Here is a 13,809-nt window from a genome sequence, read left to right on the forward strand (position 1 = left end):
ACCACGATTACGTGAAGGCATTTATCTTTCATAACCAATATTTTTCCTTTTCCTCAACTTTGAGACAGTTCGGGTTTTGCGTTTTAAAATTCTACAGAGGACAGTATCTTCAAGAAAATTCTTACGCCGCCATTTTGAAGCAGACGATCACTCTCCTCATATGTAATAATTTTTACAGACTGCACCCAACGTTTGGCACCCCCCTCTCCCACAAAGTTTAACTGGATAGGACATTTCGAACACATGTTAAAATACCTAGTTCTGCTATCGGACACTGAAACTTATCACATACTTTTTCCAAGAACTACGAATTCTTGGAACTATGAATTCTTTACGATTCCAGCTCTGAATTCTACTTTCACATGCAAGGAACTCACTTTGGTTGTTTTCAGAATTCGATTAGTTTGCATTAAAAAGGTCACCCTAAGAATTCAGTAAGTTAGCATTTTTTCAATTTTTGTTTCAAATAGGTTTTCAGTTCTTAGCTGTTTAGTACACAAATTTGATTTTATTACTCATAGAAATTCCCTATCAAATGTTTTTCGTTTACTTGGTATTAAGAGCTTAGTTTAGCATAATCGGTTACGTTCCAGTTTCTAAGTGTTGTTTAAATGCCAGTTTGTATTAAAGTATATTTGTTTTGCTTTTTATTTACATGTTTGCTTTTGAATTTCTGATTTGCATAAAATGGTTTTGGTCGAATCTTTTTTTTTTTTTTTTTGAATGGTCAATTTGGTACAATGTTATGTTTTATTTTTTTCCAAGTGTTTCGAAAACGTGTATTGAAAATTCTGGTTCATTTGAGATTCGATTTTCGGTCTTATATGAATTCTAATATCTGAAATAAAAATTTAATTAAACCTTTTTCGGGTTTTGATGTCAAATGAACGAGGAGAACGAAACATGTTTTCGAAACATATTAATCGACTTCTGTGAAGCTTTAGTTCATTTTACCCTGATGAGTTCTGAATTGAAAATTCAGCAAAATGAGATAAATTTTTAAATTTGTATATTTTTTCTTTCGCATTATTATTTTTTGCAGTTTGTTCTAATAAAAAATTTTATTTTAATTTTAATTTGTTTAGATATTGTGTAAAACCTCCTATACACGGTTGAAATTATTGATATTCTTGATGAATTGCCTTGCTTTGATTCCAATTTAATATTAACTTTAGATGCTTTTTGTTCATACACTCAGATATATATATATATATATATATATATATATATGTGATGTACCAGCTTTTGTCCGGAATAAATAGATTGGTGAAGAATCATAGATGTAGTCGTAGCTTAAATTATCAGACGATAAGTTTAAAAAACAGGATCCATTTATTATATTTCAGGAGAAAATAGCAGTTACAAAAATTAAGATCTCCGGAGTAAATAAAAAAGAATTACTAATAACATTTTGTATGAAGTTTACTGCATCGTTACATTAAAGAAAAGACCCCGATATTCCTTTGCGAGTCCTGGAAAGGCGGAGCTTCCAAGAAATGACGTCAGCCTCGTCAGCCATTCCAGTTCGCTTTAAATATCTCCAGAACATTCTATAACTGTACGTGTAAAAAAGGTGGGAAAAACAACTTGACTACGGGGCTGTGGATTTAATTCAACGTACTTTCAAATAAGAGACCGTCGCCATTAAAAATTAAAAGAACATACAGTTAGAAATTTAAGTGTATTTTTGACTATGGAATTTTATTATTACATATAGGTACCTATACAGACGTCAGGAAACAATTCCCTGTGAATCCATTTTACAATCCGTTTTAGAAAAAAGGAATCCTTTATTCTGTCCGTACGTACAGATATCATGCAAAAACATCGTTTCAATGATAAGAGAGCGGTCAAAATGGATATTTTCGTTGTAATACGAGTATAATACCTGAAAATTTCCGCCATTGCAATATTTTCTTTACTTCGTACGAGGACGTAAAAATAGGCCAGGGGGGTTGTCGTCTTAAGAGATTTTATCTCGTTCGTCCTATTTTGTAAATCAATTTTCTTGTTAGAAAAAATCATACAAATAAAGGGGAATGATAATTGAAAGAATGAAAAATCAATAAAACAAAACCACACAGAAAATACGATCAACAAAAATAAGTAGGAAAAACAGAATGCACTTATTCATTAAAATGGGGAATGGAACAAATTTAAAGCTAAATGTTGTGCTTATGATAATTTTGATGTCATACAATTAAAAGAATCCTAGAATCTGTGAATATCCATGAAAGATAATGCTCATGAGAATCCACGAAAAATAACGACTATGAGCACAAATGGAAAATACAAAATTCCATGCCCAAATAATCTCACAGGAATAATTTAGGGGAAAAGACGGAAATTCCACTTTTAAAACGAGAACATTAATATAAGTGCACTTTTTGTGTCAATTTTCACTTTGCGCATCACCCCTCCATTTCATGCTTAGTCGGTCGAGAAATAATTTCTGAGCGAAATGCACTTAGAGCAATTGAGCAGACGATCGTTCCCTAAGAGGCCGTAGATTAGTATCGTTCGCTGAGGGAATCGGTTGCAGTTTTTATCAGGTGCGCAAAAGACGCGCTCTTCAGCAGACGTGACAATTCTTTCAGATAAATGTTCAGAAATGTCTTTCTAAATCTAAATTTCAATGAACTTTATAATATGGAGGCACTTAAAAACCGTTTATAATTTAAATTTCAGTATCACGTATTTAGGCATTAGTATCAAATGTTGTCTTGGAACGATTGTAGTGACGATTACCACTCACTGAAAATTCTAAACAGAACTTAAAAAATGAAATTACTTTCTGTTGGTAAACTAGTTAATAATTTTCCGGTGAGATAACCATGAATCTGTTCTTGAGGCTGTTATGGGTTCAGAAGTTGAAGTCGTCAAAATAAAAAGCTAAAACAATCTCTAAAGATCTTAGAGAATAATATCAAAACTCTATTTCAAATTGGTTATTTCTGATGCCGATGTTGGGACCCAACGATCTTCAGTCACTCTGCTTAAGGGGAAGACCTGTTACAGCAGACGACTTTTCTCCAAATCAAATGACTGCAATGCAAAGTAAGTTTATATTCTTTTAATGAAGTTTTCATTTTTCAAAACAAATTTTACTTGCGAAAAGCAACTTTTAAACTGTATATTAAGTATTTAAGACAGAGTATGTAATCCATTAGAATGTTAAAAAAGGGAATAAAAAGAATTAAAAGAAGGAAGAACAACGCTTTATAAAAGAAGCATACTGATAAATTTCTTTAAAGAATAGCCATTTTAAATTATAATTAGAAACGTTATTTATGTATTCATAAAATTATAATATAAATTTCATATCAATACGATGATTTAAACACCCGTTAAAATATGAGTATCTATACATGTTTAATGGACTGCTGAGTTGAAAACCTTAGAAGCAGGTTTCTAGATTTGGTTTATTTCACTGATTTAAATGAATCCTGTTCTTTTGATTCTAAAAATAACGGATGATGTTTTAAAAGAGTTTTCTGTGATTGCTGCTGATATATGTGTGAGTTCTAAAAATGTTGGGACATCTCCAGCTTTGCAGTAATAATATTAAAATTAGAATTATGTTAAATTAGAATCTTTTAATTATATATATTTTTTATTTTACTTATTTTATTTACTTATTTTATTTACTTATTTTTATTTACTTATTTTTTTATAAATAGCACCTTTATTTCATTTTTTTTTTACAAAACATTATAATTTATGATAGTTATATAAACAGAAATTTAACGACTTTTAAAAAGTAAAAGATGAATTAGTAGTGAAAAGTATTCGCAAAAGTTTAGGAATACCATATTTTTTCCAGAGAAATTAAGACTCAAATTCTTAGAAAAATCAGTTTCGCATTTTTGATCTCATATTAAATAAATGGTATGTGGATATTATAGATAGATTTGATCTAATACTGTAGTGCGTTCTCGAACAATATGGCAAGATATCGCAAAGAAATATAAAACGAGGTTAGGAAACCATTTGTTTTACTTCCTTGTACGAAGTAAAAAGGAAGTATTGTAATCGCGAAAAGTTTCAGGCAGCCTATTTCAACGAAAATATCCATTTTGACCGCTATCGAATGCAATTTAACGATGTTTTTGCGTGATATCTGTACGTAAGGACAGAATAAAATACTCTTTTCCTTTAAAAAAATTATAAAACTGCTTTAAAAGGAATTCTGAAGAGAATTTTTCGTGGCGTCTGTACGAACGTATGTACGTACGTTCGTGCTTACGTACGTATCTCGCATAACTCAAAAACGAGTAGCCTCAGAACGTTGAAATTTTGTATATAGGACTGCTATAACATCTACATGTTATAACATGTAGATGTTATATGTTATAACATGTAGATAACATGTAAATGACATCTACATGTTATAACATGTAGATGTTATAGCAGTCCTACATACAAAATTTATTCGGTTGCAATCGGCCGCACCAAACGTATATAAATATATTTATATATATATCCACTCTATTACCCGGCTCAGTGATCTCAGTTTCTTTACTCTTATATGTTTGTAAATTGTACATTTTTTTCTTTAAAAAACGATTGAATTATATTGTTTTTATCTTCCAATTAAGAATTTTATGCTTTTAGTAAATCTGTGTGCAATATTTTTAGAATTATCAGCAATTTTAAAGTTGTTTAATTGTCGATAAGCCTGTTTTTAATGGCGACCATTGATGTTTACATTTGAAACAGGAGAGTAGCGGATTTGTTGCCAATCTAGAGAAAATTAGCTTCACAACACAAAAATAACGCCTTCATTTATTATTGCGAATTAAATCACGCTTAATCCTTTCTGGAATTTTTTTAGAGGAAATAAGTGTTTAAGATTTACTTCGTAATTTTTAATGCAGATATTTTGAGTTTTTATGTATTTTTGCCTTGTCGCGAAGTGAGAGCTGAATTAATTGAATGAGAAATACTAAATCGTCTGTGAAAAACTGTTTCTTTTCTGTTTTGTTTGCTTAATTTCTTTTATACATAGTTCTAGCTTTATTATAGTATTTGAATAGAACATGTGGGAACGATTAGATAATTCTTTAAATGATATACATTTTATGCATTCTGAGTGATGAGAGAGTGTCGTTATAGAAATATGAAGGATGAGATGTGAGTTTCTCTCTTGCGACGACGACTGTTCTTCTTGATTTTTGGTAAATATTATTTTTGCTTGTTCTCCTCGATATGACCAGTAATAGCGGATCACCAGATAGAGGCAAAATTCCTTGACATGCTACTTTCAGCGATTATGATAGCGATAATGATTCTACTTATTCGAATTATTCAAGAAAATCGACTACATCCAAAGAGATGCCTGTAATTGCTTCAGATGACTCGGCGCTTCAAAGTATATTAATTTCTACTAAGAAAAGTAAATCCCAGAGAAAAGAAAAGAAAACTGCAGGAAGTCCTAAGAAAATAGCCGATAATACTAAGAAATTCAAACCCTCCCCTTCAAATTTTGAAGCAGTAGTTAACAAACACAGAAAAGGTTTTCCTAATTTAACAGAAGCTATCTCGCAAGAATATTTTAATACTCAGCTTCCGACTAACCCCAAAGATCTTTCACTCAAATTAGAAAACGAAATCTCCGATAAATTAAACTGTATTGAGTTTATGAAGACATTAAGCTCCTCACCAGCGATAGAAATGCGTTCAAAGTTACAAGAAGAAATTCAACAAAAGCAGTTCATTTTAGCAAGCATTCAGAACACCCCGAAGCTCGCGAATTCTAAAACAGATGATAAAACAATAAATCAGAAGGATTGGCAAACTCCAAAGAAAACCGCGAAAATTGCCGAGTCTATCCCACCAGCAGATATTCCGCAAAATAACAGATTTGAAACTCTTAACGAAAATAACGAAGATATGGTAGTTACAGATGAAACGCAGATGACTACAACACAGAATAAAGCAGAAAATAAAACGAAAATTTCCCTATTAGTCATTCCAGAAAACGATGTTGATTGGCCTGAAATTGACAAAATGCTCAGAGAGATATGTAAAAACGAATTTGAAGTTACAATCAAAGCCAGACAGATTTTCCTTTACACTACCAGCGAAGCCGATTATAAAGCTAGAGTTGATAAATTCAAGAAAGCACAGATTAGTTTTCATACGTTTCAAATTTCCTCAGCCTCTTCAATTAAAGTTATACTTAAGAATATCCCAAGATCCTACACAGAGCAAGCAATTCACGCAGACTTAGAACGCAGAAGCTTCCCTATAATTAAAGTAAAGCAATTCACGAAGAAAGCAGAAGACCAAATTATCCATTTACCTATATTTTTCCTTGAACTAAAAAGAAATTCTGCAGGAGAGAAAATTTACCAATTAAACAATATGTTCGGATTCAATATCACAATAGAAAAATATCAGCCCAGAAAACGCCCAATTCAATGTTTCAATTGCCAGGAGTTCGGGCACTCCCAAAATAACTGCTTTAAAAAGGTCAGGTGCTGTAAGTGCAGACAAAATCACAAATCCAATACCTGTAAATTAAAACCAGATGAAAAACCAACTTGCATTTACTGTCAAGAAAATCACGTTTCTTCTTATCATGGTTGTAAGGTATACAGAAAAAGATTCAATCATTTAGAGAAGATAGAAAAAACACAAGAAATTCCTACTAAAGATGACTTCCCCGAATTTATTCAAGCTTCAGGCCAGACTAATCAAGAAATGCCTAAAAACCTTTACAGTGACAAAGTTAAGCAGAAAAACCCACAGGAAAATTTAGCAGAAATCATTAACATTTTCAAAGATCAGAAAACCCTTTTTCTTATGAAATCAATAACCACAATAGTTCAGAGAATTAAATCAGCTAAATCAAATAAGCAGAAACTTTGCCTAGCTTTCCAAGCCATTGAGATGATTCTGAACTGTGCAGATAAAGATTAATTCGCAGCTTCTCTCAAGACAAGCACAGGCGAGCGGCAGAAATTCTCAAGTTGCAGATCCTCACATCGTGGGGCCACGTTTACTTCTCTTCTAGAGACTCTGCACTAGGTGCAAAAAGTACGTACCATCTTACTGGATTCACCTCATCATTAAAGACACCCTACTTATTATATATTGGTAAACGCCGCACTAGGCCGATTGCCTTTTAATTGTGTTATGACATAGACATAGACATAGCATTCTGAGTTATAATATGAATGAAATATAATACTGTTAAGTAAACCTAGCGCCAGAGTGTCGCTATGGTAAACAAAATGAATTTTAAAGAATGCATTTATTCTATTGTGGTTTATGCGCTGTCGGCGAAGTAGGTTTAATTCAATCTAATAAGTTTAAATAAAATGCAAGAAAAAATGCGTATAATTTAATATTCCTTACAAGGAAGTCATGTGGTGTACACATCAGATTTTTTTATTTTAAAAATGATAAATCTCCTAGAAAATTCTCTTAAAAATTTTCATATGCTTGCTTTTGATGATTTCAGATTTATACATTTTAAAAGATGAAAATTCTAAGTAAAGAATGGAGGTCCTTCATCACAGCTTACTCTGCAAGACGAGCGTTTTTACTTCAAAATTTTTAAAGGAATCTGCATTTATGTGCTGTAAAACCTTTCTTCAGAATTTAATGAAATATTTAACATATGTGTTTCTTCTGAAATAATAAGAATAATAAGTGAGATACTATGGTTATCTGCAAAAAGAGGAAATTCATAAGAAAAAAAAATAACTGGAGTTTGGAGTTTATATTTTAAAAATGAATGAAAAATAGAACTATATCATACTGACATGAAATAATCGTTGTGAATTAAGTTTCAATTTTTTTTTCTATTTAAGTGCTCATAACGATGAGCATTTTATGTTAATGCTCCCATTTGCTCAAATATGGGGTGCTACTTTGGTAGACGGTTGCACGGATTTTGGCGATTTTTCTTTTGACGAGTAATACGACTTATGGTAAACCCATTGCTGGATAAATTATTTATGGTAACCGATATTTTGTTGTCATTTTATTTTTAAAATAATGCGTTTTATTATGCATAAATTCCGTGTTTAAAATATTATTTATGGCTTCTAAATATTAAAAATCAATTTAATTTTGCATTTGTTTTAAAAATGATTTTATTATAAATGATTATTTAAATAATTTTAATTCTATGCGTGATGTAATCAGCTCCCTGATTGGTTACTGAATATTTGTGCATTACCGCGCCATTTTAAAATCTTATTATTCATCTCTTCGAATTCCTCAGATCTCAAATGGAATAAAAAAAGGTAAGTACATAATTTTCTTTTACTTTATAATTGTATACTTCAACTTTTATTAAAAAATTAATACAACGTCTTCAAAAATTCCTGAGATATTTATTGCCACATATGCTTTAATGTTAAATAAGTAAATCCTATAAAACTTATTTTAAAGTATTTAAGTAATATTTAATTCATTTAAACGTTGGTAAGATATTTTTAATTCGATATTCAATTTAAGTAATATTTTAATCCAATTAAATGTTGGCGCAATTTTTTTTATAGCGGTGGTTTTATTCTATTATGTGAAGGTAATAATTTAACCTTACTTTAGCATTTTATACTCTTAGTAAATGTATTTACTTACATTTGCCAGCCATCTTAAAAAACAACGTTTTCAACAAAACATTAATCCATTATTTTTAACGATATTTATTTTTTTAAAGTTTCTAATACTTTACTATGCGTAAAATACGTAAAAACAGCATTTTTCAAGATGGCTGATGAGTATAAAAACCGCGCCAAAAATTGCGTCAATGTAAATCGCCAAAAATCTGTGCAACCGTCTACCAAAATAGCACCAAATATGGTGGACGAAAAACGAACTAAATCTGAAGAATTTGGTACTTACTATGTGGATTCGGAGGTGTTTCAACGCTTTTATGGGGCACGGCATGCTTACAGTTTTAATTCATAATTATTTTATATATACGTTCGTGATTTACTCATTAAATTATCTAAAATTTTTATGAGGTATCAGAATTTAGAATTACTGCAGAAGCCGATAAGAAAGAACTGCCAATTAAATAAGAGAATTAAAAAAAATGAATTATTTCAACTAGAATTCAATCCAAAATAACGTTTCTTATGACATGAATAAGTACGTTTTAAATTAATACAAAAAACGAATTTTACCGTACTTTTAGTTATACAAGTGTTAAGAAGTTATAAACAATATATTTTAAATATGAAATAAAGATTAAATGTTTTTAAAAGTCAAAAGCTTTTTTTTTTAAAAAAAATCAGTAATTGTGGTTGTGGTTAAATAAATAAAAATATGTATATTGCAGTTCACACGTGTGAACGTGAGTTCATGTGTGAAACGGGTTTCCTTGCATTAACATGTTTTATGCAGGAAAGCATACGTTCTATTTTTTGAATGTTTTCTAGGAGTTCCCCCACCTTGAACTAAATTTTCTACTCTTTTCTACCTAGCACTGTATTTTATTTAAAACTAAACTATATAATTTGTCATTATCAGATAATTATAATTTATGCGCTGTAAAGATTAATCTGGTAGAAGTAATTTTAGGTGGAATTTATAAAAATTTACTTGGAACATTTTCATTAAGAGAAGTTTCAATTACAATTAACTTTCGTTCAACTGAAGGCTGGCTATCCAGTTTTCAGATAATCATCAACGTAAAACTAATCTGTCTACTGAAAATATAAAAGGAAACAGGAAATTTTCCCTTAAGTAGCTTTTATAAATTAGTTTCTTCATTTCTGATAATGTTCATTCTTTCATTATTTATGATAAGCTCTTTTTGTTTTGAGTTTTGATATAATTTGCAGACCCAATGAACTTATTCTACAGACTGAGCTTATTGAAAATGCAGGTAAATAGTTGACGGTACTTTACTGCTCATTATAATATGGGTTATATTTTTTTCCTGAGAATTTTTAAGGACCCTCGGTTTAATCATCATTTTGAGTTGCCGGTGGCTGTCGTATCCAGTGTTACGGCGTCAAATCAGAGAAGCTGACTAGTGATTTCAGCATTTAATAAGGGGTACGTATTTACCTTGTCTCCTTTTCTTTCTGCTGATAGAATAAAAATGACAGTAGGGTTTATAAGATTGATTCTGAACTTAGATCTTATTTCATTTTCAGAATCTAGTTTTTATCTTTTCTCTTTTCTTTTCGTTTTTAAATTTATTTCGACATGCAAATCTTGTGTATTAGTTAAAATTAATAAGAAATTTATTTCTATTGTTTTTAATTGAAAAAGTCTGATGCGTACACCGCATGACTTCCTTTTATCATCATCCACCACCCTTTTACTTCGGGCGCAACTGTGGAGTCATTAAGTGATTTTTGGAAGCAGGAGACTTAAAAAGTCGCCCAGTCGGTATAGTGATCAAGGAAGCTGACTGCGATGCCGAAAGGCCTGGTTTCGAATCCCGGAGAAGGCATGGTTGTAACTGTCCTCCATAATAACGAGATCATCACATCCGGCCTTGTACAGATTAATGGACTGGGTTACATTTATAATTGTTCACAATCTGCCAATGGGAAAACAAAACTTGAAAAATGAGCAACACCTTCTCCGGGAATCGAACCACGGACCTCTGGAATACGCGCCAAGCGTGCTGACCACTACACTACGAGGGCATGCTAAGAAGGCGGGAGAAATACCTTATAAAATAACTAACTTCCTGTAACAAACGCAGTTTCCTTCCTTTTATGGAATACTATTTTATCCTTCCAAGGGTTATGGACGTAAAATTCTCTAACAGAGTATGGCTTTGCCATTGGCTATACATGAAAAGTTCTGCCAGATCTTGAGCAACCCGATTTCGGGTTGGATATGAATTAGAAGAAAAAACGTCAAGGTAAAAATGAGAGAATCATTTTTGCATCGCAATCAAGAAAATACTATTGAAATTACATTAATCATTTCCCGGACCTGTTCAAATAGCAAAACGTCGAAAACTGCTTGGGGAAAATCCACAATTCAAGAAGTAGTTTAAAGTGTACTGTGATATTAGTGTAAACCCGCTTTCCTAAAACATTTTCAAATGAGATCCACTTTTATAAATTAGAATATTCTGCGGACAATCTTACTCTTGTCCCTTAGAAAGTAATTATTTTAGCCTATGTTATTACCAGTAGACTTATATATTTAAAATAACATTAATTAAATTTTTTGTCGGTATTAAGCTACCAGAATCAAATTTATATTCGTTTTAATGACTCAAATTTATATTCGTTTCAAGAAGTTAAAAAAATGTTGGTTTTCGCATTAATGAGATGGATGAACGGGCCGATTCTCGCATAGTTGATCTATGTTTGCTTGTGTGCTGGCAAGAACCACCACAGTCATAGTCTTTACGTCCCTCATCTACTGGTAAGTCTAGAGTAGGAAGTCCTTAGGTAAGATAACAAGTAATAATTTCTTAGGATGTCAGTCTTGTGAGAAAAAGGTGACATACTATTGCCACGTGTAATTTATAAACTCTGAAATTTTTTTCGGCAATAGTGTAATATACGGAGTTAATTTGAATTTTGTGTCTTGCCTTTTTGGAAAAAGCAGGAGGACCACTTATTATCCGAAACACCAAAACGCTGGTCTACACTAAACTGTTTTTTTTTTAACCTGTCTTCATCAAGATGATTCTAGAACAGTTCATGGCATTTTCATTGAACAGATCAGCCCTCTCATTTCTTCTCAGGGAACTTCCACATAGGTGTAAAAACTTTTGAATACACGTTTTACTATATTATCTTGTACGTCTTATTTTGTTAGGTTATTTTTGGATGTGCGTTTAATTTTTACCTTCGTTGACAACTTTTTTTTGCCGCTAGCGTCTTGAAAGACTTTAATCTTGTTTCTTAATTTAATATTTTTGTTTAGTAAGCGTCTTAATGGAAGGTTAATCATCTAAGATTTCAGAAATTTGCTAAATACTCATATAATACTCAGCTTCAACTTTTAAAACCTCTGACTTTTTTTAACTTTTTTTTCTGAAACAAAATAAAAAATCTGATGTGTCACATTATAAGGTATCTCCTAGCGTGCCTTCGTGTTGTAGTGGTTCTGCACGCTGGGATGGTATTCCACAGGTCTGCGGTCCGATTCCCGGCGAAGGCGTTGCTAAGTTTTCAATCTTTCTTGATTCCAAAAATACCTAATGTCTCTACAACATGACTTTCTTGCATGGAATATTAAATTATACGCATTTTTTCTTGCATTTCATTTAAACGTATTGGAATGAATTAAATATACTTCGTCGACAGCGCATAAACCGCAATAGAATAAATACACTCTTTTAAAATTCACTACATTTATTTACCACAGCGACACTGTGGCGTTAGCTGCACTTAATAGCGTTACATTTCGTTCATACTATAAATCAGAATGCATATAAGTTTATACCATTTGAAGAATTATGTAATCGTTGCCACATGTTCTGTTCAAATTCTATAATAAATCTAAAACGATGTATAAAAGAAATTAAGCAAACAAAACAAAAAAGAAACAGTTTTTTACAGACGATTCAGTACTTCTCATTCAATTAGTTCAGTTCTCACTTCCCAACAAGTCAAAAATACATAAAAACTAAAAATATCTATATTAAAAATTACGAAGTATATCTTAAGCACTTATTTCCTCGAAATTCCAGAATGGATTAAACATGGTCTAATTCGCAATAATAAAAGAAGGCGTTATCTTTGTTGTTGCGAAGCTTAGTTTCTCTAGATTGGCAACTAATCCGCTATTTTGCCGAGTTTCAAATGTAAACAAACATGTCCGCCATTGCAAAATTCATTAAGCTTAGCCGCACTTAAATAACTTTTAAATTGTTGATAACTCCACAAATATTGCATGCAGTTTTACTAAAGGCATAAAAACCTTAACCGGAAGATAAGAACAACATAATTCAATAATTTTTAAAGCAATAATGCACAACTTACAAACATATAAGTGCACGAACTCAGTTAAAACACAATAATTTAATATGTTCGTTATGGTGTAGACTTTTGTGGCAACAGTGATGTTTTTTACTTCCTTGTACGAAGTAAAAGGGAAGTATTGTAATCGCGAAAAGTTTCAGGCAGCATATTTCAACGAAAATACTCATTTTGACCGCTATCGAATGAAATTTAACGATGTTTTCGCGTGATATCTGTACGTAAGGAAAGAATAAAAGTTTTCATCCAAAAAAAATTATAAAACTGCTTTAAAATAAATTCTGAAGAGAGTTTTTCGTGGCGTCTCTACGAACGTATGTACGTACGTACGTATCTCGCATAACTCAAAAACGAGTAGCCTCAGAACATTGAAATTTTGTGTATAGGACTGCTATAACATGTAGATGTGCACCTCGTATTTTGGTTGCAATCGTTCGCACCAAACGTATATAAATATATTTATACATATATCCACTTTGTTACCCGGCTCAGTGATCTCAGTTTCTTTACTCTTATATGTTTGTAAATTGTACATTTTTTGCTTTAAAAGTGATTGAATTATGTTGTTCTTATGTTTCGGTTAAGGTTTTTATGTCTTTAGTAAACATGTATGCAATATTTTTAGAATTATCAACAATTTTAAAGTTAAAATCGTAAAAACAACCTTGTATTTAGCGTAGGTATAATGAAACACTCAATCGATTTTGAGGGCAGCTAAAGGTCCCTTCTCATCAGGAGAAAGAAATACCTAGAAAGAAGAAAATAAAGGAGTCACAGAAATACGTGGTCCTTATCAGCACTGCACGTGGTTATAACTAGATTTTTAATCAGAGTTGCACTGGCCGCCTACTTTTACTGAGCCAGGCTATCTGATCAAGCATAA

General features: G+C 31.5%; 1 protein-coding gene across 2 annotated transcripts in view; it reads left to right on the top strand.

The window, feature by feature from the left end:
• Positions 1-2,504: 2,504 nt before the first annotated feature.
• The window catches only part of LOC118194650 (MAPK/MAK/MRK overlapping kinase-like), a 129,663-nt gene continuing 118,358 nt past the window's right edge, over positions 2,505-13,809 (top strand). Inside the window, exon 1 of one of the 2 annotated variants that reach the window (XM_085824415.1) lies at positions 2,505-3,057. In XM_085824415.1, coding sequence (XP_085680541.1) covers positions 2,958-3,057 — 100 coding nt within the window. In that variant the 5' untranslated portion in view covers positions 2,505-2,957. The remainder of the gene's footprint in view (positions 3,058-13,809) is intronic. The other variant, XM_085824412.1, reaches the window with a different exon arrangement.

This window comes from Stegodyphus dumicola, chromosome 9 (assembly GCF_044657685.1).
Source record: "Stegodyphus dumicola isolate Sdum_Otavi_A_Nest chromosome 9, ASM4465768v1".
In the NCBI taxonomy this organism is placed as follows: Eukaryota; Metazoa; Arthropoda; class Arachnida; order Araneae; family Eresidae; genus Stegodyphus; species Stegodyphus dumicola.